Source organism: Aulonocara stuartgranti (assembly GCF_965226115.1).
Source record: "Aulonocara stuartgranti genome assembly, chromosome: 2".
In the NCBI taxonomy this organism is placed as follows: domain Eukaryota; kingdom Metazoa; phylum Chordata; class Actinopteri; order Cichliformes; family Cichlidae; genus Aulonocara; species Aulonocara stuartgranti.
The window spans coordinates 21,361,755-21,385,303 of record NC_138940.1 but is presented as its reverse complement, the minus strand read 5'-3'; the positions used below and the strand labels follow the sequence as shown (position 1 = coordinate 21,385,303).

General features: G+C 43.5%; 2 protein-coding genes and 1 long non-coding RNA gene across 3 annotated transcripts in view; 1 reads left to right on the top strand and 2 right to left on the bottom strand.

Annotated features, from left to right (window-relative positions):
- Window positions 1-4,726: 4,726 nt before the first annotated feature.
- LOC309687885 lies at window positions 4,727-12,501 on the bottom strand. Its single transcript, XR_014270891.1, has 3 exons — window positions 11,832-12,501; window positions 11,455-11,592; window positions 4,727-9,022 (listed from the first exon to the last, which is right to left on the bottom strand). It is a non-coding gene; the product is annotated as an uncharacterized lncRNA (long non-coding RNA).
- Window positions 12,502-15,300: 2,799 nt separating this feature from the next.
- On the top strand, window positions 15,301-20,694 carry hdac3 (histone deacetylase 3). The gene is made up of 15 exons (XM_082510397.1): window positions 15,301-15,514; window positions 16,213-16,295; window positions 16,450-16,592; window positions 16,853-16,934; window positions 17,567-17,623; window positions 17,713-17,768; window positions 17,854-17,987; window positions 18,418-18,498; window positions 18,591-18,664; window positions 18,751-18,815; window positions 18,915-19,004; window positions 19,083-19,141; window positions 19,391-19,470; window positions 19,568-19,725; window positions 19,808-20,694. Exons 1-15 carry the CDS (start codon window positions 15,460-15,462, stop codon window positions 19,875-19,877), a joined length of 1,287 nt encoding a protein of 428 aa, XP_082366523.1. The 5' UTR covers window positions 15,301-15,459; the 3' UTR covers window positions 19,878-20,694.
- Window positions 20,695-20,805: 111 nt separating this feature from the next.
- The window catches only part of myot (myotilin), a gene marked incomplete at its 5' end in the record, with an annotated part of 33,725 nt that continues 30,981 nt past the window's right edge, over window positions 20,806-23,549 (bottom strand). Inside the window, one exon of the mRNA XM_082505425.1 lies at window positions 20,806-23,241. Coding sequence (XP_082361551.1) covers window positions 23,099-23,241 — 143 coding nt within the window. The remainder of the gene's footprint in view (window positions 23,242-23,549) is intronic.

Here is a 23,549-nt window from a genome sequence, read left to right as displayed (position 1 = left end):
ATTTAAAATCTTTTTTTTTCTTATTTACCAGTTGCGGGAATGTCCTAGGAGACACTTGTCTGACCATGTCTGAATGTGATGCGTCTCACACCCACACATAAAACGCTATGGAAAAAGACCTTCAGCAAAATGCTGTTTTCCCATCACTGGGAGCATTCTCTGCCTCGGTGTAGGATTTCACTTGTTTTCTTTGTCTATTGAGACTCTCGGCCAAAGACTTCAGATTAAAGCTTTGTTATTCTGTCTTAACTTTTGTATGATGTTCTGGTGATCTTCCTCTCTGTTCCTGGAGCAGTAATCCCGTAAGCTCTCAAGTTCTCTTTCTTTGTGCTTCACCTAAACACCTCTTATATGTCTATAAGCCATTTTCCCTTTCTCTTTGTCTCTTTGCCCTATAATACACTCCTGTAGACTAAGAAAGTGATTACACACATTTGAAAAGAAGTCTCTAGTGTATTTGTAATAGGTTTAGTGGAGGGGAGGCTCTGTTCTACATATTATCAGGTAGATTATTCACTTGTTGACTGTGGTTTAGCTGATGCTGTGATTCAGCTGCTGGGCTCCATACCAGTTTTTAAAAAAAAATTTTTTATTATCATTATTTTAATTTTACAGCTCCAGAGAAGGTGGAATTGTCCAATGACAGTGTCAGTAGGTGCTCTCAGATGCAATCTGGCTCTATAAGCATATATGGTGAGGCAAAGTGATATCAGTGTCATGGTCCGCGGCCCGGCGTCCGAGGTGCTGATGGGATGCCCACTCCCGTGGGCGTGGCTGCTAACTCCACACCTGCATCCCATCCCGGGCGATCACCAGGTGGACTATTTAATCCTGCCCAGCCTGCTGCTCCACGCCAGTCCGTAGTCGTCCTTCAGCGGTAACGTACACCTGCGGGAAAGCCCTTATGTAAACCTATCCGTGTGAACTAACACTAACTCTGCCTTGTATACTCAGATCACAGCTCGGCGTGTTTGAGCCACCAGTCTGTCCACCTGCCTGTCCGGAATTTGGATCACAATCAGCCCCAGCCGCCTCGACCTTTCTGAAGCTTCTCCCCACGGACCCTCACCCCTCCCTCCGGTTCCCTCGGCCCCGCTATCATCGTAAGACGCGTACTCTACTTCCCCTCGTATGCTGCCGTTTTCCCGCACCCCAATAATCCTTTTTTCCTTTTTCTGTTTCAGCCTCCCACAGTCCCGCTCTCGGCGTTCCTGCGCGATTCACCTCCCGGTCCCTCGGTTTTTCTGGTTCCGTGCGGTTTTTTTCCCTTCTACCCTCCCGGGACACCCTCAGTTATAATAAAGTTTATTTTTTGTTCTCTCGTACCGCTGTGTGTGTGTGTTCTGCTCCTGGGTCCAGCTTGTGCGTGGAACTTCGGTTCATGACAATCAGGTGTACAATAAAGTAGGTGAATGAGAATATTCAATTTTTAAACAAAAATATAAAACATAAACATAGTTTAGTAAGGCTGTAAAGTTGGAGCACACTCTGCGGTCCCCCTTCTTAAAGATTGGCAGATCGGGATGGTGGTTCCCATCCAGAGGTAACGCCCCTGATCTCCACGTAACATTGTAGAGGTGTGTCAACCAAGACAGCCCTACAATATCCAGAGCCTTCAGGAAGTCAGAGCGACCCAGGAGCCCTACCACCAGCGAGTTGTTCAGTGACCTCATTGCTGGAGATAGATGAGTCGTCCCCAGACTCTGCTTCCTCTATGGAAGACGACCCAGTGGGATTAAGGAGATCCCAATGGCGGTGGCCTGATGAAGTTCTCAGTCGAAGTCAGCAGGTAGAGCCATCATCTGGTTTGGGGGTTACCACCACCACAGGCCCCAACCACCTTGTGGTCACAGCTCAGCAGCTTCAGCACTGGAGATGCTGAACATGGTCCATTCAGACTCGATGTCCCCAGTCTCCTTTGGAATGCTGTTGAGGCTCTGCTGGTGGTGGTAGTGATGAAGCGCCTTGAGGCGACTTTTGTTGTGATTTGGCGCTATATAAATAAAATTGAATTGAATTAAATTGAATCGGTGGGAGTTGGAGATCTTGCGCACAGGGCCTCTGCCAGGCCTTCCCAGGGCACCCTCACTATACGTTTAGGTGCCCCACGTCTGTCCAGCATCCTCCTCTGCACCTGATTCAACTCATCAGCTAGTGATGATCAGATGACATATCAGCAGCACTCTTCACCTGAGTATCTAGAATATAAGACTGAAGATCTGATAATAAGATTACGAAATCAATCATCGACCTGCGGCCTGGAGTGTCCTGGTGCCACGTGCACTCATGGACACCCTTATTTTCGAACATGGTGTTTGTCATGGACAAACTGTGGTCAGAAGTCCAGTAACAGAACACCGCTCGGGTTCCTCCCAATCACACCCCTCCACGTCTCACTGCCATTGCCCACATGAGCGTTGAAGTCTCTCAGCGGATGACACAGTACTCTGAACTGTTGTTCAGTGCACAAGCGCAGAGGACAATCAGGACCTGTACCTGAAGGTGCAGGGAACAAACCCTCTGATCCACTGGGAAAAACCCCAATATAAAGGCAGCAAGCCGAGGGGATACTAAGATACCCACGCAAGGCCATCACCTCGACCAAGGGCAACTTCAGGCTGAGACGGAGTCCAGTCCCTCCCAGGAGACTGGTTTCTGAGTCCAAGCCGTGCGTTGAGGTGAGCACGACTGTATCGAGCCGGTATCTCTCAGCCTCACGCATTAACTCAGGCTCCTTCCCCACCAGAGACGTGACATTCCATGTCCCAGTTGCTATTCTCAGTAGCCGAGGATCAGTTAACTCGCTCTTTGTCTACTTCCTCACCCAGGTCCAATTTGCCATGGGAGACCCTAGCAGGAGACAAAAAGCCCCCAACAATAACCCCTGGGATTCCTGGGACACATTATTCTAACTATGTTTACCTTGTTCACACTGATATATTAGCAACTTAGTATGTTAGAATTTAAGCTTAACTGTGGGCTATCAGAAAAAACCTAAAGTGAACTGAGACCATGTAAAATATGTTACCTCATTACCATGGTCAGTTTAAAAAGTAAGTTATTTTACGTGTTTTTAGGGTTAAGGTAAAATTATCCAGCATAATTATTTTTACCCTAAACAAGTAGTGATACCTGATACTATAAACGCCGTAAATGAAAACAGTTTAAGCTGTCTCCTGCTTGTGACACCTCCACACCACTGACCATTTAACAGATGCTATTACAGTGAAAGCGCTGCGATATGTTACTTAAGAGTCAAACAGGTCTCAGACAGGTCAGTAACAATAAGTCTTGTTGAATTTAATCTAAAAGCAGACGAAGTTGCTTGTTCAAGGTTCAAGGTTCTTTATTTGTCACATGCATAGTTATACAAGTATAACACACAGTGAAATGTAGCCTGACACGCTCCTCGACATGTGCAAAAATTGGGGGGGGGGGTGTAGAGGAAGAACATTATGCGTGAATGTGCAGTAGTAGCAGCAAGCAGGTGAATTCTGTACATTAATATGAATAGACATCTGACTATTTTACAGGATAGACAATATAAACATATTTAAAATTAAAGGAATTTGAAATGTACATTGTGCCTTGGTTTAGAGTGTTTGGAAGAGAGTCCTGTCTCAGTCAATTATAGATGATGTGAGAGGGCGGGTGTGTGTGTTTAGGGCACGGATGGCTTGGGGATAGAAGCTCCTCTTGAGTCTCTCTGTCCTTGCCCGGAAGATGCGGAACCTTCTACCAGATTGCAGAAGTTGGAACAGTTTGTTGCCAGGATGGGACGGGTCCTTCAGTATCTGCGCTGCTCTAGTCCGGCATCTCCTGGTGTAGGTGTCCTGAAGCGGGGGGAGAGCAATCCTGCAGCAGCGTTCTGCTGTACGGATCACTCTCTGGAGAGCTTTTTGGTCCTTCACACAGCTGTTCCCAAACCACGATGTCTGGCATGTCTGGCATTTTCTAACATGCATTGCTTTTTTTTTTTTTGCACTAGTCAGAGCTAAAGGGTTGTGATCAGCCTCAGCTCCACAAAGGTCAACCGTACAAAGGTGACAGTGACACAAAGAAGAACAGTAACAATTCTCTCAGACTTTGTTTGAAAGCTGCAAATACCTCGTCGTGCCTGTCAGGTGTCGATCTGTTTGTGAACATGTTTGTGTCTCATGGGTCTGGTTTCCTTCCTTCATTTCTCTTTATCATTCTGTATTTTTGGTACCAGTCCTGTCCACTCTCTTCTTTCAACTCTGCGCATTATTATCCAGCCCAGCTGTGTTGATGTATCTGCAGGAAGTGAAGCACCTGTATGTCTCCCATCTTTTCTCTCTTGTCACACACTTTCTCTCTTCTCTTCATCGCCAGCTTTTTCACGGAGCCAAGATTCCATCAGCCAACGGGCTATAAAGCATTTACAGTGTGTTGCAAATGTCTTTTATTTTCAGCAGCTCAAGTTTCTGCTTTTTGAGAAAAATAATGATAATAATCATTTTTAGGAGGAATTTTGTAAGTTAAAATATTCTGCATTGTCAAATATTTGTATACCTTGTGATGGCTAACTCATTATTGATGACAAGTATCTTGCCCTAACCCTGAGCCATCAGCATATGTGATTGCTGCCCTTTAAAAATCCCAACCCTCTCCAAAGCTCATGATTCCAGGGCAGCAAGTGTATTTACACCTTAGAAAAATTAGAAAAAGTGTGGAGGTAAACACAGACGACACGAGAGCTCTCGATTAACACTCCTCGTTTATTCCTCATCACCACACAACTGAATACTTTTCCCTCCAAAACACAGCAACACTTCCTGAGAACTGGGTGTGAGTGGAGCCCTCCAGTGGTCCACCACAAAAGGACAAAAAAAAAGAAAAAAACTGCTCAGTGACAAGTCACCAACTTGAAGATGGATATGGTCTGCTGCACATCTAACCACATCCAGAAGTTGAAAACGTGTTGTAGGGTCTAATATATATAAAGCACCTTGAGGTGACTGTTGTTGTGATTTGGGGCTGTATAAATAAAACTGAATTGAATTGAAACACTGGAAGTCGACAGAAAGCATGAAATTGATCTTCAAACAAAATTACATGAACACGCTATCACGTAGCTTCCATTACATGAGGACAAAATGAAGTAAACATTACAAAACGCATTCACATCATTTCCTAATTGTTATTAGGAAACATGCTCCTGCCTCTGTTAGGTTTTATGAGCTGTGTTGAATTTACATAATTTCCAGGTGCATCAAAGGAATGCCGATTATTATGAGTATTAAAGTTGTATCAATTACATAAAAGTAAAGGTCATGAGAAGAATTCATTTTCATAAAAATCTCCTGAGGGAAGTGGAGCTTCTCAACATTTGTGAACACTTGCGAACTGTAATTCAGCCGTGCCTGCTTCAACAGGTTTCTGTTTGTTTCATGAAGCTTGATGTTACTCAGTCTTGTGGTATTCCTAAAATTATTAGCAATTTAATGATCAGGAGAATTTTTTGGTGTGCCTCATAGAATATTTTCATAAGTCACATAAAGTGGGTTTTACTGCTCAGAGGTCACGTTTTCAGTGTTCTGGGAACTGCTGTTTACTTTTCACTTCCCTTTTTGGTTTACCAGACAAACCTGCAGCCTCCACAGCTACAACACAATTTTTTTTTCTTTCTAATGTTTGTGATCTCTGCTGATTTTAATTAAAATATTTTATTGTTGCACAGCCAAACTTTAATTTAAGAGCATATTAACAAAGTTCTAAATCCCTTTTGTCAAAGCCACACAGCTGTAAAACACCATGTGCACATCTGTAATTGATTTTTTGGCTTTTGTTTGCACGGTGACTGTTGTCAGCATTTCACAGCTCATTTATCAGTCAGTAAAAATACACATATATGTGTGTTGTACTGTTACAGTGATTCAAGTTTTTATTGCTTGTATGCAGTGAGTGATTTACTGTCACTGGGATAGCCAGGTATTCATCATGTTGTGTCATAAGGAAATGGTTTATGTTTCTTGGAAAGGAAAATCTGATTGTTACAATTGAATCTTATTTATGTCGCATACTTGGCAATATTATTTCTGTAGTACAAGGAATATCCATGAGAGGCGGACTAGTATCCCCTCAGTTTGCTGCTTTTACATTGGGGTTTTTCCTGCTGGACAAGAGGGTTTGTTCCCTCTGGGTCAGGGAATAGATCCCGACTGTCATCTGTGCTTATGCGCCGCACGACGGTTCAGGGGCGGTACCTCTGGATTGGTAGACTGGGATGGTGCTTCCCATCTTTAAGAAGGGAGACCTGAGGGTGTGTTAAAACTACAGGGGATCATACTCCTCAGTCAATGTCCCTACTCTCACATATGGTCACGAGCTGTGGGCAGTGATCGAAAGAACGAGACTGTGGATACAAGCGGCATAAATGGGCTTCTTTCAAAGCATGGCTGGCCTGTCTCTTAGAGATAGGGTGAGCGGTTCAGCCATCCAGGAGGGGTTCAGAGTAGAGCCGCTGCTCCTCCACATTGAAAAAAGCCAGTTGAGGTGGTTCGGGCATCTGACAAGCATGCCTCCTGGGTGGCTCCTGGGTGAGGTGTTCTGGGCATGCCCCACTGGGAGGTTAGCCGGATAACTCGAAGCCAGTCAGTTAAATTAAACAACAGACCTTTATTCATTGTCAGCAACATAAGACCGCACAAGCCAGGTCTCCACAGCTCTACTCTGTCCGTACATACATGTGCGGGGATCGGTAGTCGCCGGCGCCAGGCCGTTACAATGGTGAGCTCTATCCTGAGAACAGAACACGAGCAGCATGTAATGGCTGCCACGCTATACTCACACACCCACTAGGAGACTCCCCCAACTACTACAATAGTAGGGCAACCCCCCTAGTGGTGCTATAACACAATAAGGGTTGTTACAATATGCATCCGTAGATGAAGCAGACTCAGGGGTGGAGGCAATACTTGCTCAGCGCTCTGGCCCACAAGGTAAGCTGCAGCCTTGGCCCTTCTTTTCACACTGACAAACACCACCCAAGAAAAACTATGATGTGGGAGACTGCGAGTTACTCGCAGTGAAACTGGCTCTAGAGGAGAGACAACATTAGTTGGAGGGGGCCGAACAGCCTTTTGTCATCTGGAGAGATCATAAAACTTTTAAGTTAGGATTCCTCAGAGACTCAATGATTGAGTGATGAGACTCAAGTTTCCTGCTGTCCAGGCTCCAGGAAGATCAAACCCGACCTTGTCAGCATTTTGCTTTGCTTTGTATTTTAAACATATCCTGTGTATATGTAGAAATAGTTATATCAGAGACATTAGAGTCACATTACTCAGTCTGCTTAATCCTTTGGTGAAGATATTAAATGAATGTCTCATAATTAATTCCAGTTTAATGTTCCTCATGGGCAACATTTTAATAAGCCCTTGATGACTAAGACTGTCTGAGGACTGTTTACTGCCAAAACTTGTTGACTCTTCTTAAGGCATTATTTGCCTTTCTCCGTGTAGCTTTGGTGATGGGCCTGTTCAAAGATGCTAACATATTTGCAGGAATACACACCCATCATTTCAAGCTTCAAAGCCAAACTTTGGTGAGACTGAAGTGTAATTGACACTGGGGGAGTTGGAGTTCTTCTTTCTCTTGTCCTGAGAAACAGAATGAGGATGCTCTGCGCAGTCCAGTGACTCAGCCTCCATGACAAAGTCAATCATCACCCTCTGAAAGCAGCACCGCTGACAAGTTTAAGCCAAAGCGTTGCACACTAAGCTGTCCTGGAGGCATTTGGTAACTGTCCTGGTGCAACTGATGAATGTTGTATGAGAATTAAAGAACAATAACACCTGATGCACAAGTTCAGGATGATGGCTACACCTGCAGGCATACACCCTTTCTAAGTCTCTCTCACTATGCATTCGCAGTTATATATAAAAGATATAAGACGATTTTGGGCACAAGACAAGATACACTAGACATGCAAACTGGAAGATCCACAGCCCACCAAACCACCAAATAGGCTATTATTATGTGCAAACTAAAAGGTTTTAAATATCAGGCTCTCAGATCGAACCCCCACGCAAGCGAAAGAGAGACCGCCCAAGAAACACCCGGTGATGAGAACTTGAGGCAGAAGCAAAAATGATGGGCTACACCTGGTCCCATCTAGAAAGAATGGCCTAGGACAGAAATCTCTGGAGATCTATCTTTGGCGGCCCGGAGGGGAGATGGGCAGTAGTAGTAGTAATGAGATGACAATATGACATGGAAAATGCAGACATGAAACACAGAACAGACTGGGAAGATGGAATAATACACAAGGAGAGGAACAGGAAAACAGATAAGGGGAACGAGGCACAGTCATAATTAAAAATCTTACATAGAGGACAAGAGACTCACACAGGAGAAAGAATATGACACATAAACAAGGAAGCATGGATGAAACTTTAACTAAACAAAACCTAACAAAGACACGCTAATAATAACACTAGAACTTACCATTACTCTAATACATCATAAAAAAATCAGACTTACAAAATGAACTCAAAATGCTGGCTCATAGACCCGGCGCCCTGACCCAACCATTTAGCAAGTAAATCCATTCAAACTACAGTCAACTGCAGCAATGCACGAGTGACCAAAACAATTGCAAAGAGGCTTTTAGTGCAGCATCATTCGACTCTTTGCAATCAGTTTCAAAGTCCTCACCGGTCAGGGTATTCATTTTTCATTAGTGATCACTGGTTGCAGGTAGTTGCCAGCCCGCCTCGGCCCGCATGACTGGGGCCTAAATAAGATACTTAAGCAACAGCATCATTCTTCAAATTTAACCTCAAAGTTTCTTTCTGGATTATGAAGAATCAAAAGCAAATGTGTGTGCATGTAGTGCATTAAATTTGTCCAGGCAATATGCACAACATTAGCGCATGTAACAGGAAGGTGCTGACAGCTGAGAATTACACAGCGCTTCTTCCATTCCAGCTTTTCAGTTCTGCTGGCAACCTTGAAACATGCTGGAGTTTGAAACACCTCCCCTGACATCCTTTGCGCACTAGAGGAAAACCAAAGGAAGAAAAAAACATTATGTACAAGCTGAAAGAAAAATCGTGGAAGAGAGATTTTCCTCCTGATTCGAAAAAAACATCTGGGATTTATTCATATTGACCTTAATATAATCCTGTCATTGTTGGATAAAATACAAGCAAACTTTTTATTGTTAGCTCACTTGCCATTTTTTTTCTGGCCTCAACTTTGACATAGATACTTTGATAGTAGGTAACTGCAAATATCAGTGTCAGTTTTTGTGGATTTCTGTCTCTTTGCAGTTAAACTCTGATGCACTTTAAAATGATAGTTACTACTTATATATGTCACAGACAACACCTCTGTGTGTTGTCTATATTGCCATGGCGATAACACACAGGCATGAGTTGCAGAGGTCGCTTGTCCTCTGTGTGTGTGTGTGTGTGTGTGTGTGTGTGTGTGTCTTAACAAGCGGGCAGAGACAGATGCTTGACAGAACAGATTTGGACCCTGGGGCCAAAACAAGCCAGCTAAGGAGGAAGCCCACACACACACACACACACACACACACACACACACACACACACTTCATAGCTATACAAATAAAAATCTTGACAAGCCTCGAACTCTGACAAGTGTGATGCAGTTATTAAAGTTTAAAAGGTCCAAGGTTGACTGTTTTACAGGCTGCAGGATCAACAGTGTGTTATAACTGTGTTATAACTGAGTGTTATTTATATATTCAGCACTGGATATATCCAGAGAAGGCTGCTGTCACCAGTTGGTAATATTAGTAAAATGTATTTTAATTCAATTCCCGTGTGCCTCTTCCACCACACACTCAGGCCTTCCTTCAGTGATTTTGGTCTGTCTGCGATTGTGAGTCACATTTGTGTATTTATTTCTTAAGGCAAACCTCCCGTCCACTTCCTGTACTGTAGTAGTCACCACCACATCACATGTGACACAGCTACTGGAGGGACTGGGCTCTCCCACCTAAGGCCACAGATGAAAATATCTGTTGACCCTTTGCAGTTTGCATACAGACCTAATGTGGAAGTGGATGATCAAATCTGCAGAGAGCTTACTCCTTTCTAGAGCGTGACAACTGTACAGTGAGGATCTGTCAGTATCCACCGTGTGTATCATGGATTACTGACTACCAAACAGACAGGCTGCAGTGCGAGCAGTACTTGTTTTGATTTGCAGATGTGCAGTACAGGAGCTTCACAGGTGACTCTGCTGTTTCCATTCCAGTTCAATTGTACACCTTAAACTTTCAGTACAACTTTGGGTCATTCCACCTACAGAGAGACAATTCTGCAGTGGCTGGATGTGTCAGCAAGAGAAGGATAAAGAGCACTAACAGATGATTTATGGGACACCATCTGGACCCCCTGCAGTTTGATTATTGGGCAAACAAGTCGGTGGATGATGCAGTGAACATGGGACATCCTGCAACATCTCAACTGTCCGGGAACTTATGCCAGGATCCTATTTGTGGACTTTAGTTTGCCTTTAAATAGTATTGTGCAGATGACACCACCGTCATTGGCCTTATTTAGGATGGTGATGAGTCTGCGTACCAGCATGAAGTTGAGCAGCTGGTGCTCTGGTACAGTCAGCGCAATCTGGAGCTGAACATGCTTGAGACTGTAGAGATGACAGTGGACTTCAGGAGACAGCCCTCAACCATATCAGACAGCCCTGTGTCTACTGTGGAGATCTTCAAACTCCTGGGTACCACCACCTCCCAGGACCTGAAGTAGGAGACCAACAGCTCCTCCATCCGCAAAAAGACCCAGCAGAGGATGTACTTCCTAAGACAACCGGGGAAGTACAGGTTTCCACAGGAGCTGCTGATCCAGTTCTACACTGTAGTCATTGAGTCTGTCCTGTGGTCCTCCATCACAGCCACTAAACAGGACAAGTGCAGACAGCAGCGGACTGTACGGGCAGCAGAAAAGATCATCGCCACCCCCATGCCCTCCATCCAGGACCTGCACCTCTCAAGAACCAGGAAACGGGCAGGGAAAATCATCATAGACCCCTCACACCCTGGACACAGACTTTTTGACCTGCTGCCTTCTAGTAGACGGTAGAGCCTGCAGAACAGTTTCTTTCCCCTCACCATCTCCCTTCTAAACAGTTGAACTGTCACATTGCTTCACACTGCCAGACTGCAGCTGCACTTTATGTACATTCTGTGGTATTAATTTTTGTAATCCTGTATTTTTTATATAAGGATTTAGACTGTTTATACTGTGGTTTATTTATAGTGTTCATTGTGTCGCTCATAAATTGTGTGTTTTACATTGCTGTGCTTGAGAGACACCAAGCACAGTAGGTCTGTGAGGAATTGTCTGAAAGATGGGGATCGACTTGAGAAGGACGAGGAAGGTTGTGTGACCAGCATCTATCCTGGGACAGGATATTGATGTGGAGGAGGAGTACGAGTACCTGGGTGTCTGCATCGGCTGAACTGGGAGACCAAGACAGAGGCTACAGAAAAGAGATGAGCAGACTCCTGTTGCAGAACGATGCAGATTTTCTATTAGTCATTAGTCCATCGTGGGAAGTGCTGTCTGATGGGAGAACCTGTGACAGCAACAGACGGAACAAACTGATTAAAGTTGGCTCTGTGATTGGCTGCAAACTGAACAAAAGGTTGTCCAACATGAATAGTGGTAATGACTGTGCACCTGTCATTAATATTTTATTATTAGTAGTATTAGTATTACTATGCATCTTGGTATTGGCTTCAGTCCTTTATACACATTAAATTATTATTGCAAATAAAAAGTTACATTTATACATTAATACATTTAAATCTATACATTGTGCTCTGCTGGGGGAGGGGGGCAGCAGCATCTCTGCCGGGGACAGGAAGACTCTGAACAGGCTGATCCGAAGGGCCAGCTCTGTTCTAGGATGCCCTCTGGACCCAGTGGAGGTGGTGAGTGACAGGAGAATGGTGGCTAAGCTGTCATCCCTGTCGGACAACATCTCCCAGCCCATGCAGGAGACTCTGACAGCACTGAGCAGCTCCTTCAGTGGCTGCAGCACCCACGATGTGGGACGGAGAGATTTCGCAGGTCTTTTCTCCCCACTGCTGTCAGACTCCACAACAAAGACTTCAACTGATCAAACACACACATCCACACATGTGCAATAACACTAAGTGCAATACTTTTCTGGCATCATTGTATTATACTCAATTGTATATAGCATTTGTATTCTATTTTATCCTATTGTACATAGTATTATATTTTATTCTATTCTATACAGTTGTGTTCAGTATCTTATTCTTATCTTATTCCAGTGTTTTTCTAATTTTTCTATGTAAATTTGCACTGTCCACTTTCTGCTGTAACAAAACTAATTTCCCACGTGTGGGACTAATAAAGGTTATCTTATCTTATTTTAAGTTTTCAAAATAGTTTTATTAATGATTTCTGTGTTAGTCGAGCTCTGGTAAGGACAGCTTGTTTACTGTAAATGTGATCTTCTAGCAAACATTTGTTTCCCCCACAAGACATGAAACCCCAGTACAAACAATTTGTGTTCAATATTATTTTGGGGAAATAAAAGGAGCTTTAAATAGTGCCTAAAGGTAAATTCTTATAATTCTTAATGATGGAGACACCTGTGCTAACCTGTGTTGAACTCTCTGTAACTTGCAACTTCAGCAATGAATAATACATAAATGATTCAATTCCAGAGCAGCACTGCCTTTTAGCTCCAGGCAGAAAAACACGGAGCAGGGAGGGAAACAGAGACAGGGTGAGAGGAAGCAAACAGGCGCAGATAGAAAAATCAAACATACCTCCAGAAATTCCAGCGCAAAACGACTGACAAGCCAACACACATACTGCAGAGTGAAGGCTTTAGTTGTGCCAGCCTCTCCAGCACACTCCTTAAAATTCATGGATGACCACCTGTCCTTCCCCTCCTGTACACCAGCCCAACATAGTGTGTTACTATAAACTTAACCACAATACTGCACAATAACCCATTTACCCTGCACTAAACTGTATCAACTCCCCTGGGATTTTCATATAACCTTTCATGCAGCAACACAGGCATAGATCCAGTCTCTCATTTAAAGTGATTGAATTTTACTCGTTGAACAGTCCTTGTCTTTTAATAATATCTCCCGTCCTCCCCTCCTGCCCTCCCTTTTTCACACCTTTCTCCAAAATCCTTAGGGACCAAACTGTTTTTAGAACAGGTTGTAATGATGCTGTAAAGTTGCCTCTTTTATAATGACTGACTGGGATTTGGAGCCAGGTTTTTAAGCTTCCAGTGCCAGAAGTTGTTGCTTGGTCCTTACCAGTGTTTGTGGTGTGGTGTGGCATATTGCTGGGGCATAGCCCCTTAGCCCTAAACCTAACCATGAAAAAGGATTGCCTAACCTTAACCCTAACCATAACCCAATTGTAACCCTGACACTAAAACCACATTTTTAGTCTCTATAATGCCTTCAAACTCGTGGGGACCAGAAATTTGGTCATTTAGCCATCTAATTCAGCTGTGATGGATCAAGGACACATCTAAAACCTGCAGGACACTGACCTTTGAGGCCTGGAGTTCCCCATCCCTGCCATAAGGGCTGTTGGTCCCCACAAGTATAGTAAACTTCCAATTTTTTAGTCCTCACAAGGATATGAATACACACACACACAGATTTTTTATTTTTTACTGCAGAAAAAAAGGAGGACACACGTGGACAAGACAAGAAGAATACAGACGGGCACGAAGAGGTGAAGGAAATGATGAAGAGGAAATTTCAGTGGGAGCATCTTTGAAAGACATTAAACTTTTAAAGCTTCACAGTGCGACCACATGTTTACTGACTTTTACTGATGCTGGATACAGTGGATAGACAGTAACATGGTTGCTTTGTTTCCTACCTCTGTTAGCGTCCTTTCATTGCCACGTGTATACAGTCTGCCCTTTTTTTCTTTAAAAAAAAAGCATTTTATGATGCAGAGAAGCTCCAGCAAGTTCCGCTTCATCATTTTTAAATGAGCAGGTGTTCAAGAATGAAACTGGTGCCACTGTTAGTGCTTTGGTGCTGTTCTGAATTCGTCCTCATCTAATTTGTCAGTAAGCTTGCAGAGACATGCTGTCTTGGATGAATAATAGATGCTGTCAAAATCACCTGAATAGCAAAATAATCCTCTAAAAATAGCTCAAAGGTAAACATGAACTACATTTAAACCTGACACTGCCAAGTGATAGCATGCAACAGATTTTAACCAGAAAAGTATTCTAACAGTGTCAGATCAGATTTATTGAACTGTTTGTCCAAGTTGTGGCTATTGGGGAGCAAAGAAAAATAATAATTGCATATGACATACATCAAAAAGAGGGTTAAAACTGATTAAAATTGGTTTGCAAATGGTTAGGATAAGCTTTGTTTTCTTTTCTTTTTCTCAGGTTTGTGTAACATTGGGTATACATAGGATTTATACAGGTAAACAGAAAGGAAAATAAATCCTTAGCAGGTCTTAGCAGGCAGTAAAGATGTGATGTGAACTATATGCTCAAAGCACTTCATAACGATGGAGGTGAATGCTACTGGGGGATAGTCATTGAGGCAGCTCAGATTCTTTGGGACAGGTATGATGGTGGTCCTCTTAAAGCATGAGGGCACTACAAGTTGAAGATTTCTGAGAAGACATCGTGAAGGCATGCTTTGAGAGCACGACCTGGGATGTTATCCGGTCCCGGAGCTTTCTGTGTGTGGTAGTTACACACGTCTGCTTGAGGGATCTAAAACAGACCGGATTATTCTACAATGTTTCTCACTGCAGAATAATGCACTTCAAATTCTTTTAAATGCCCTTTTAGCCAACTGCTAAAACTTTTTACACTCACACCAATCCAGTGTGTTACTCTCTCAATCACAGTTGAAACATTAAAAGTGCATTGGCTTTTCACACACTGCTTCTGTATTTTCTATTTAAAAATAAATAAATAAATAACACAGTGTATATCATATGCCGTGTTATGCTGTTCAGTCTGAGATTTTATTTTCCTAATTTTAAGACCCGACCAGGGGATTTGTATTTGCACTGATTTGTAAAAAATATAAGTTTTAATTATGTGTGGATGAGTTTATTAAAGTAAACTGTATATTATATGTACTGTATAACTTAAGCACATTGCTCAAGGTATCTTTCCACTCTTTTTTAATTGCACTTCTTTACCTTCATGTAATGAAAAATACAGAAAGCTAGTGTAACTTTCTCTCCATCTGTTGCGGCTGTTTTGTTGTTTTTCTTTCCGGCTCCGTGGCCCCACCCATCCCCTCCCCGTCGCTGCTGTCTCCGTGTGATGACGCAGACGCCTCGGTGTTTACTATGGCGGCTATCTGCTAATTGAAAGAAAAATGCGGGTTTTGTAGCTGCAAAGACGACAACAGTTTTTCGTAGAAAGTCGGGAGACATTGCTTTCAGAATGACCAATAGAACATCTTACTTTTACGACCCAGACGTGGGCAATTTCCACTACGGTAAGTTTAATTATTATAGTGAACCGGCCTACTCAGGGAGCTGATGCTAAGGAAAGCTAGCTACATGCTAATGTGTACGAGACTGTGCTTTATTCTTATTTTCTCAGTTCTTTTCTTTCTTTTTAACATTTAGTTTTGCGTCACTGCTACGCTTTAATATTTAATTTGATTTGTTTATATATTACAGTTGGGCTTTGCTTGCGCCTTTAACCTTAAGATGTAACGTTATTGACGCGTATTGTAGCCCTGTGTTCAGTATTTGCCTGTAAAGCTTTTATTAGGATGTCTCGGTGCTTCCTACGGTGTCCTGAATGGATAACGTGGCGGTTGTGTAACAGTAACGATAAATAAAGTAATATGTCTGTCTACGCTAATGCTGCTTTTACGAAATGATACACTGTACAAATTCAAACTTTAGTGTTGCAATACGCATGCTCACAGGATATACTTACCGTGCTTATTTTTTTATTTTTATTTTGCGAATTACCTCAAGTATTTTCGCTTTTGTAACAGCGCATGGATGGCTGTTTCAGTGTTCCAAATCTCTTTCGTCATAAATTGTACCAATTTCAACCGTGTTTCTCTTTTAGGTGATTAGCCATAATGTGTACACTTAATTCTTTTTTTTTTTTACCTAATTAATGTCTGTGAGATGCAGATATAAGCCCTGTAATGCATGAACTGTGTGTTTCTGTTAGGTGCTGGCCACCCGATGAAGCCTCACCGGTTGTCTCTCACTCACAGTCTGGTGTTGCACTATGGACTTTACAAGAAAATGATGGTGAGCGAGCAGTAGTGACAGATACTGTCACGTGTTCACACCTGTTGATGCTTTTCACACTGAAAAAACATTTGATAAATCTTGTGTTTGTTTGTTTTTTATTAGAAACAACAAGTTCATGCTGCACTCTATCAAATGTTCTTATTCCCACCAGGTGTTTAAGCCCTACAAAGCGTCTCAGCATGACATGTGTCGCTTCCACTCTGAAGACTACATTGACTTCCTACAGAAGGTCAGCCCCAATAACATGCAGGGCTTCACAAAAAGTCTCAACGCGTTTAATGTGGGAGATGACTGGTGAGTGTCTCTTTCTCGTTAAATACGTTTTTATCGAGAAAAAGAATCTGAAGGATTTAATGAAGTTTTCACAAGACCTGTGAAAAACTAAGTACACCTTTACTGCTTCCATAGGAACTAAGGACTGTAGTTTTCAAGCAGCTAACTTCCTTTTCTTACATCTCATCTGTCAGGATTGTAAATGTTTCAGCATAAAAGCCTCTCTGATCATCATGGCTGACAAACCCATAACTTAAATATTTCATGTCTGTGTGTTTTAGTCCGGTGTTTCCAGGACTGTTTGAGTTCTGCTCAAGATACACGGGAGCATCCTTACAGGGGGCTACTCAGCTCAACCACAAGGTACCACGCACACATAAACCCAGCTGATGGTTTTGGTGCTACAGAGAAAAAACAAAACAAAACAAGACTGAGGTAGCCTAGGGTGGCATCTGTTGGTTTCATTTTGAATTACAACTTAAAGTGTCGTCAGAGACACTCATTTATGTGATATCCTTGAGGAGTAGGTTGAGTCATTGATTGTTCTATGTGGCCAAGGCTCTCTAGCTGAAGTAAGAAAGAAGAAGAAAGGCCTCTCTTCATGTTTGCTGGAGGGAACGTATCTCTCTCTCTCCCAGCAGCAGTAGACCTGCTGTTCAGTCTTTGGTCGTGACCAAATTCATGGGCTGTATCCTCACGTAGACCGTGAAGGCCGGGTCCTCAGAAGGATGCAGCCCATGAATTTGGACACCCCCTTTCTGTTTGTAAAGGGCAGCTAATCAGAAAAAAGTGAACTTAAAGGGAGGATAGGAGAAGCATTGAGGAGTTTTGTGAGAATATTTTAGTTTGTGTTTAAAAACTAAAATCGTTACTCATCAAAGACATTTCTGATTTCTTGTTTTGCTTTCCATCCTTTAAAACTGTCATGGTCTTCAGCTTCGTGGTCAGTTAAAGGTGTGAGCTCTAACTGATGCTGACTCTGCTTTATTTTCCAGATTTGTGACATTGCTATAAACTGGGCCGGAGGTTTGCATCATGCCAAAAAGTTTGAGGTTAGAACAAAGCCACATGTATTGATGTGTGTCTTCTCTGTTCAGCTCATTTGAGTTAAATGTCTTTTTTGGTTCTTGTGTTGGTGTAGGCCTCTGGGTTTTGCTATGTCAATGACATCGTCATCAGTATACTGGAGCTCCTCAAGTAAGACGGCGCTCCGGAGTAACTCTCCTCGAATCTTTACCGTGTCTGTTTGTGACATAAATCTCCTGCTCTGTGCTTGTTCAAGGTACCACCCCAGGGTTCTTTACATTGACATAGACATTCACCATGGCGATGGCGTCCAGGAAGCCTTTTACCTCACAGACCGAGTCATGACCGTGTCCTTTCACAAATATGGAAACTACTTTTTCCCAGGGACAGGTAAATGCAGCTTTAATTATCTAACAAATGTTTGCTGTCCACATAGTGGTGTTTATATCATTTATTATTTTACTTGCGTGCATATTCAGCCCCAAAAGTCCAATTTAAAGACATAGAAATACTGAAGTAGTCCTCTGTCAGCTGTATAAGCAGATAAATGATAAGTGTATTCCAGGCGGGTTTCTATCCGTAGACTCAGGGTGTATCTGACCCTGTTGTTATGAGCCGTTTGGTCCCTATTAAGTTTGTCTTGGACTCTGTCCGGGCTGCCCTTTGTCACTGAGTCAGCTGTTTAGCAGTGTTATTTATTTTATTTTTAAATAAGACTCTAAAGTAGTGTTTGTTTTTCTGACTGTGGAAACATTGAATGGAATTAAAAGTCCAGCAACAACAGAAGTTCGTCATCTGTTCTTCGCTCTGCTTCCTGTAGGTGACATGTACGAGGTCGGGGCAGAGAGCGGCCGGTACTACTGCCTCAATGTTCCTCTCAGAGACGGCATCGATGACCAGAGTGAGAGCAACAACACATGAGGTCACACTTTCTTATTGTTCTGTGACTATCACATGAGATTCGACCAACGTGTTTGCATGTTTTGTTTTCAGGCTACAGGCAGCTGTTCCAGCCTGTTATTAGACAGGTGGTGGATTATTACCAGCCGACCTGCATCGTCCTGCAGGTCAGTCAGTAGCTCCTATCATTTGCTTCTGTATGATTTAATCTGCGTGTGTGCGATTGCCTCACCTGGTGTGTGTCTGTCTGCAGTGTGGAGCGGACTCGCTGGGCTGTGACAGGCTGGGCTGCTTCAACCTCAGTATCCGAGGACACGGGTGAGACAAAGTTTTTTCCAGCTGAACTCAAATATTTTTAAACAGCCAGCACATGAGTACTGATAGTTGCAACATAATCTGTGTGTGTGTGGTTTTCAGTGAGTGTGTGGAGTTTGTGAAGAGCTTTAAGATCCCTCTGCTGGTTCTGGGAGGAGGAGGATACACAGTGAGGAACGTGGCTCGCTGTTGGTCAGTCTGATGTGCACTTTCCATGAATACAGCTTTAAGATGATGATGATGATGATAATAATCTGTGCTGTGTTGTAGGACCTATGAGACGTCTCTGTTGTTGGATGAATCCATCAGTGATGAGCTGCCTTACAGCGGTGAGCTATGTTTCATGTTTCAGTGAGATTTTAATATCTTTGTTGGATTGTTTTTGTGCGTTCTTGTTGTCCAGGATGTCACAATGAGCCTGAAAAATGATTTATGCATAAACAACAAATTAAAAGCCAGTTAGTAGTTACTCTTAGAGTCGCTACACGTGACATTACAGAGGACTGCGGGTGAAACAAGAAGGAAAGTGAACAGAAATACTTGGAACATCCTGTTTGTCTGATTTGGTTCGTCTGCAGAGTATTTTGAGTACTTTGCTCCAGACTTCACGTTGCACCCTGATGTCAGCACCAGGATAGAAAACCAGAACTCCCGACAGGTAAAAGCATCATTCCTCTTTTCATTGGTGTAAAGTGCACAGTAGAGATCCTGACATGCAGTCGGCCGACCCTCTCGCTGTGTTCACGTGTTTGCAGTATTTGGAGCAAATCCGTCAGACGGTGTTTGAGAACTTGAAAATGCTGAACCACGCGCCCAGCGTTCAGATCCACGACGTCCCGTCCGACATGCTGAGCTACGAGCGCAACGACGAGCCCGACCCCGATGAGAGGGGAGCTGAGGAGAACTACACCAGGTCAGCACGAGTCAGCAACACGCGTGTATTTATAAAAGATTGGTGTGCACAATCCTCACTGTTCATGACGTGACTCCCACAGGCCGGAGGCAGCAAACGAGTTCTACGATGGTGACCACGACAACGACAAAGAGAGCGACGTAGAAATTTGACGGTATTTTCAAATCCCCTGTGGTGCAACAAAGAAAACATTTCTTGAAGGACTCGAAAGACTGAGAACAGACTCCTGTGCGTTCTGGTCTTTGTATACACACAGAAACGTGACATATATCAGACGTGCTGCTCTTTTTCTCGTTTGTGCTCCAGATGTTTTGTTTCATTTTTTTTTCTGCTCATGATCTTCATGTTATCTTAATGAAATGTTTGGCTTCTGAAAGACTTCTGCTGCACACAGCCTACGATTTAGATTCACCAGTCAGTCCACAGGAGTTGTGAGCAGCTGGTTGGAGGGCAGAGCGCATTAGGCGAAAAAACTGCAACACCAAGTTAGCACCAGGTGGGAAGGAAAAGGCATAACAAGAAACAAACGTGGGAGTGCCTGCTCGGTGGCATTAGTCACACACAGGCCTGCTCAGATGGTTGCTGAAGTTTTCAAAGACACAATCTCAAATATACTCATTATTCATGTGCCTTACAGCTCTGAGAAGTCCAGCACTAGCACAGAGCAGGGCACTATTTCAGCTCTCACTGATCTGGCAGCTTCTGTATGCAAGGCCACCGAGCAGAAGCTGATCCAAGAACTGCCCGTGCTCCAGTTTCTTCTGGTACCCGTTGCTGTTCTGCACAAAACTGAGGATAACTGCTGATGAAGCCTGTAAATTATCTGATCATGCTTTTGCAGATGAACAGTTCTGTCTGTGGTCTTGGCAGCCACAGTAGAAACACTTTGCCCTCTTTTAGTCATAAACAGCTTTTTTGTCAATTTTGATATCGTCTTCAACTTGTTTTTAATAAACTGACTCACCCGTGTGTGTGTGTGTGTGTGTGTGTCACATTATCTGTACGTTTTCTCTGCTGCCACCTGAGGGCGACATCGTGACATTGAACTGAAGCTGATCAAAAAAAGAAAAATGCAGGAGGTCAAGGTCGTGTAGACTTTATTCCTCATTCATCCAGTGATATTTAGAAGTTCTTGTCACAACAAACAGTACAGGAGAGTACACACTGCAGTTTAAAATCTCTGAATTATGACTTAGTCCTGTGCTTTATAAAAGTTTAACCCCATTTGAGCCGCATGTCTTAGTGACCAACTGAAGATCAACTAGCTAAACCAGTGGATTAGACCAGTACAGGACACTGGTTAGTCCAACTACTTATTGTAACACCTGGGACTACATTAAGGCAGAAAATGTAGTTTATCCAGACCTCAGCAAACAACCGTCACTGCGAGGCCGTGGCCACACAGGGGTCAACACCAGATTTTCATGGCCACAGAACACACGTTTCCATCTTGGTTTTTGTGACGTGAGCTCCAGGCTGGTAATAGCAAGCAGTTTCAATGTAAGCACGCAAATTAAGCATATCTGATGAATCCATTTGGATAAAGTCACCAAAAGACAGACTGAGGCTGACATGCTGATACCCGCCTGTACGCTTAACAGGAAAAAACATTTTCTGTCTGGAGTTCAAACGTATCTGCACTGCAGATGTGACCAAGTGTAAACGTTTAAAGTTCAGAGCACGTTTTGGGTTCAGGTATCAGGATGGCAGCCTGTGTTTAGCAGCAAAAGGCTGCACACATGAAAAGTCTCAACACTGATAAAAAGCTTCAGTCACATAAACTGTATCAGAACATTTCAACCCGATTAAATTCATACAACAGCAGAGAATCTGATCATTTAAAAAGCGTTACAGACACACCACAGGCAGCATTAATGCAAGGACACACAAAATGATCCTTAGCAGTAATTCACGAGTACAGAACTCTTTCTCCTCACTGGCAACCTGTCCACGGCGTCCCCACCTCTCACCCTGTGACAGCACAGAAAAGATGGACGTAACTTTAAGCAGGTCTAAAAAGTGGAGCCGATGCTTTGCTTTGAAGCTGCATTGTTGTTAAATGGACAACAGGGGGCAACGTTGGTTGCAAAAAGACTTGATTGTATAGAAGCTATGGGGGAAAATAGCCCTAGGCTTTCTTCTTGTGTGACCTCTGTAAACACTTTCCTGATGACTCCGTGACTAGTTTCGGGTTACACTGAATAATGGAATTACGGTTATTATTAGAGCCAGAAAGGAGGAATGTCCAGGATATTCTCATTGGCTAACGACGCGTCAATCACAAGCATGCGGTGTTCTCAGTTTCACAGTCCGAGTCGCCCCTCCCCTATCACATCCTGTTTCAAAACACCAAAGACGGAAACGGCTCGAGGCTTCAGAGGGGACTTCACTAATCAGTGACGTCACAGTGGCTACGTCCATCTTTTTTTTTTTTTTTTTTTTTACTGTCTGTTCCCGTGACAGGTGGGATAGGTTCCAGCCCCCCCCCCCCGCAACCCCAAGTTGGATAAGTGGTTAAGAACATGGATGGATGGACAGAGGAGTGATAAGCAGACAGCTGTCAGGATTAAAGTGGAGTGAGTGTGATGTGTAGAGACAGTGTGGGATTGTGGGAAGACTTGGTTCTGTTTTCTACTCTCTACCATAGAAGAGTTTATCTGAAGGGTGCACTGCAACACATGCACTGCTGTGCAGAGGATGTTTGTCCTCCCCTGTGCAGCAGCATCCAGTTTGTCTGACTTGGCCTGCTCCAATCACAGATTTTACAATAAGACATGGGAAAAAAATTAAAATGTGCAAATGTTAAAGAACCTTTTAAATATTCAGTACATGTAGTAACAAATGGCCGGTGTCCTGTCATCATTGCTTGAAATGTGCGTTTTGAAAATGGTTTCTGGACTGGAGGAGATTATGTTGCAGTAATGTGGCTGCCCACTGGGACCAAACCTGACAGCAGCGCAGCCTGTGCCACAACATACCCAGCTCTATTAATACATCCATGACCGAGGAGCCGCATTCTGCTGAGAGCAGCCAGGACGGGCACATGAAGAGACGGAGAGGAAAAAGCAGAGCAGACAGACAGATGGGCAGAAACAGTGTGACAAACAGCAGCACATGGACGAGAACAAGTCCTAAACTCTCCCACAGTAAAAAGTCTCCAATGCTGCATCATAATCATTTTACCCAAGTGTTGTAAAGATGGCAGATGTGCTTTGCTGTTGCATGAAGCTTAGTGAATGTGTTACTACTGTGAGTTGTGCGCGCTGCGATGATTATTAGTCTGCACTCATGTTTCGGCCCTGACGCGACAGTCAGAGGCTCCTCTCTTTACAGTTCTGACATGGTGGTTAGTGGAGGGTGGGAGCGTGTGGGTCTACAGCTCTTCGCTCTCGTACAACGGCGCCGTGTGCTGGGCGGGGCTCTCCACCGTCAGAGCAGGGACGTGGCTCAGAGAGGACAGCAGCTTCAGAGTCTTGGAGCCAGCAGGAGCAGTCTTCATGGCCGGAGTTGTGCGGGCTGGTAGGGGCGGAGAGACGATGGGTTAATATATTGTTTTGGGTTTTCAGATTATTTATTTAAACTTTGATTATAAATCAAAGTTTTTAAAGAAAGCAGAGCAACACCTTTCCTGTCCCTGAGAGCAGCATCAAATCTTACTAACACTCAGGGGAGAAAAATTCCTCTCATGCCAGGTGTCTGAAAATAACTCTTCTACCCTGCATGCCACAGTACAGCATAGCTCAGAGGCAGATATGTGACCAGCACATATATGCAGGAACAGTGGATGCACAGTGTTCACCTCCACAAGCCTGAATGAGACAAAC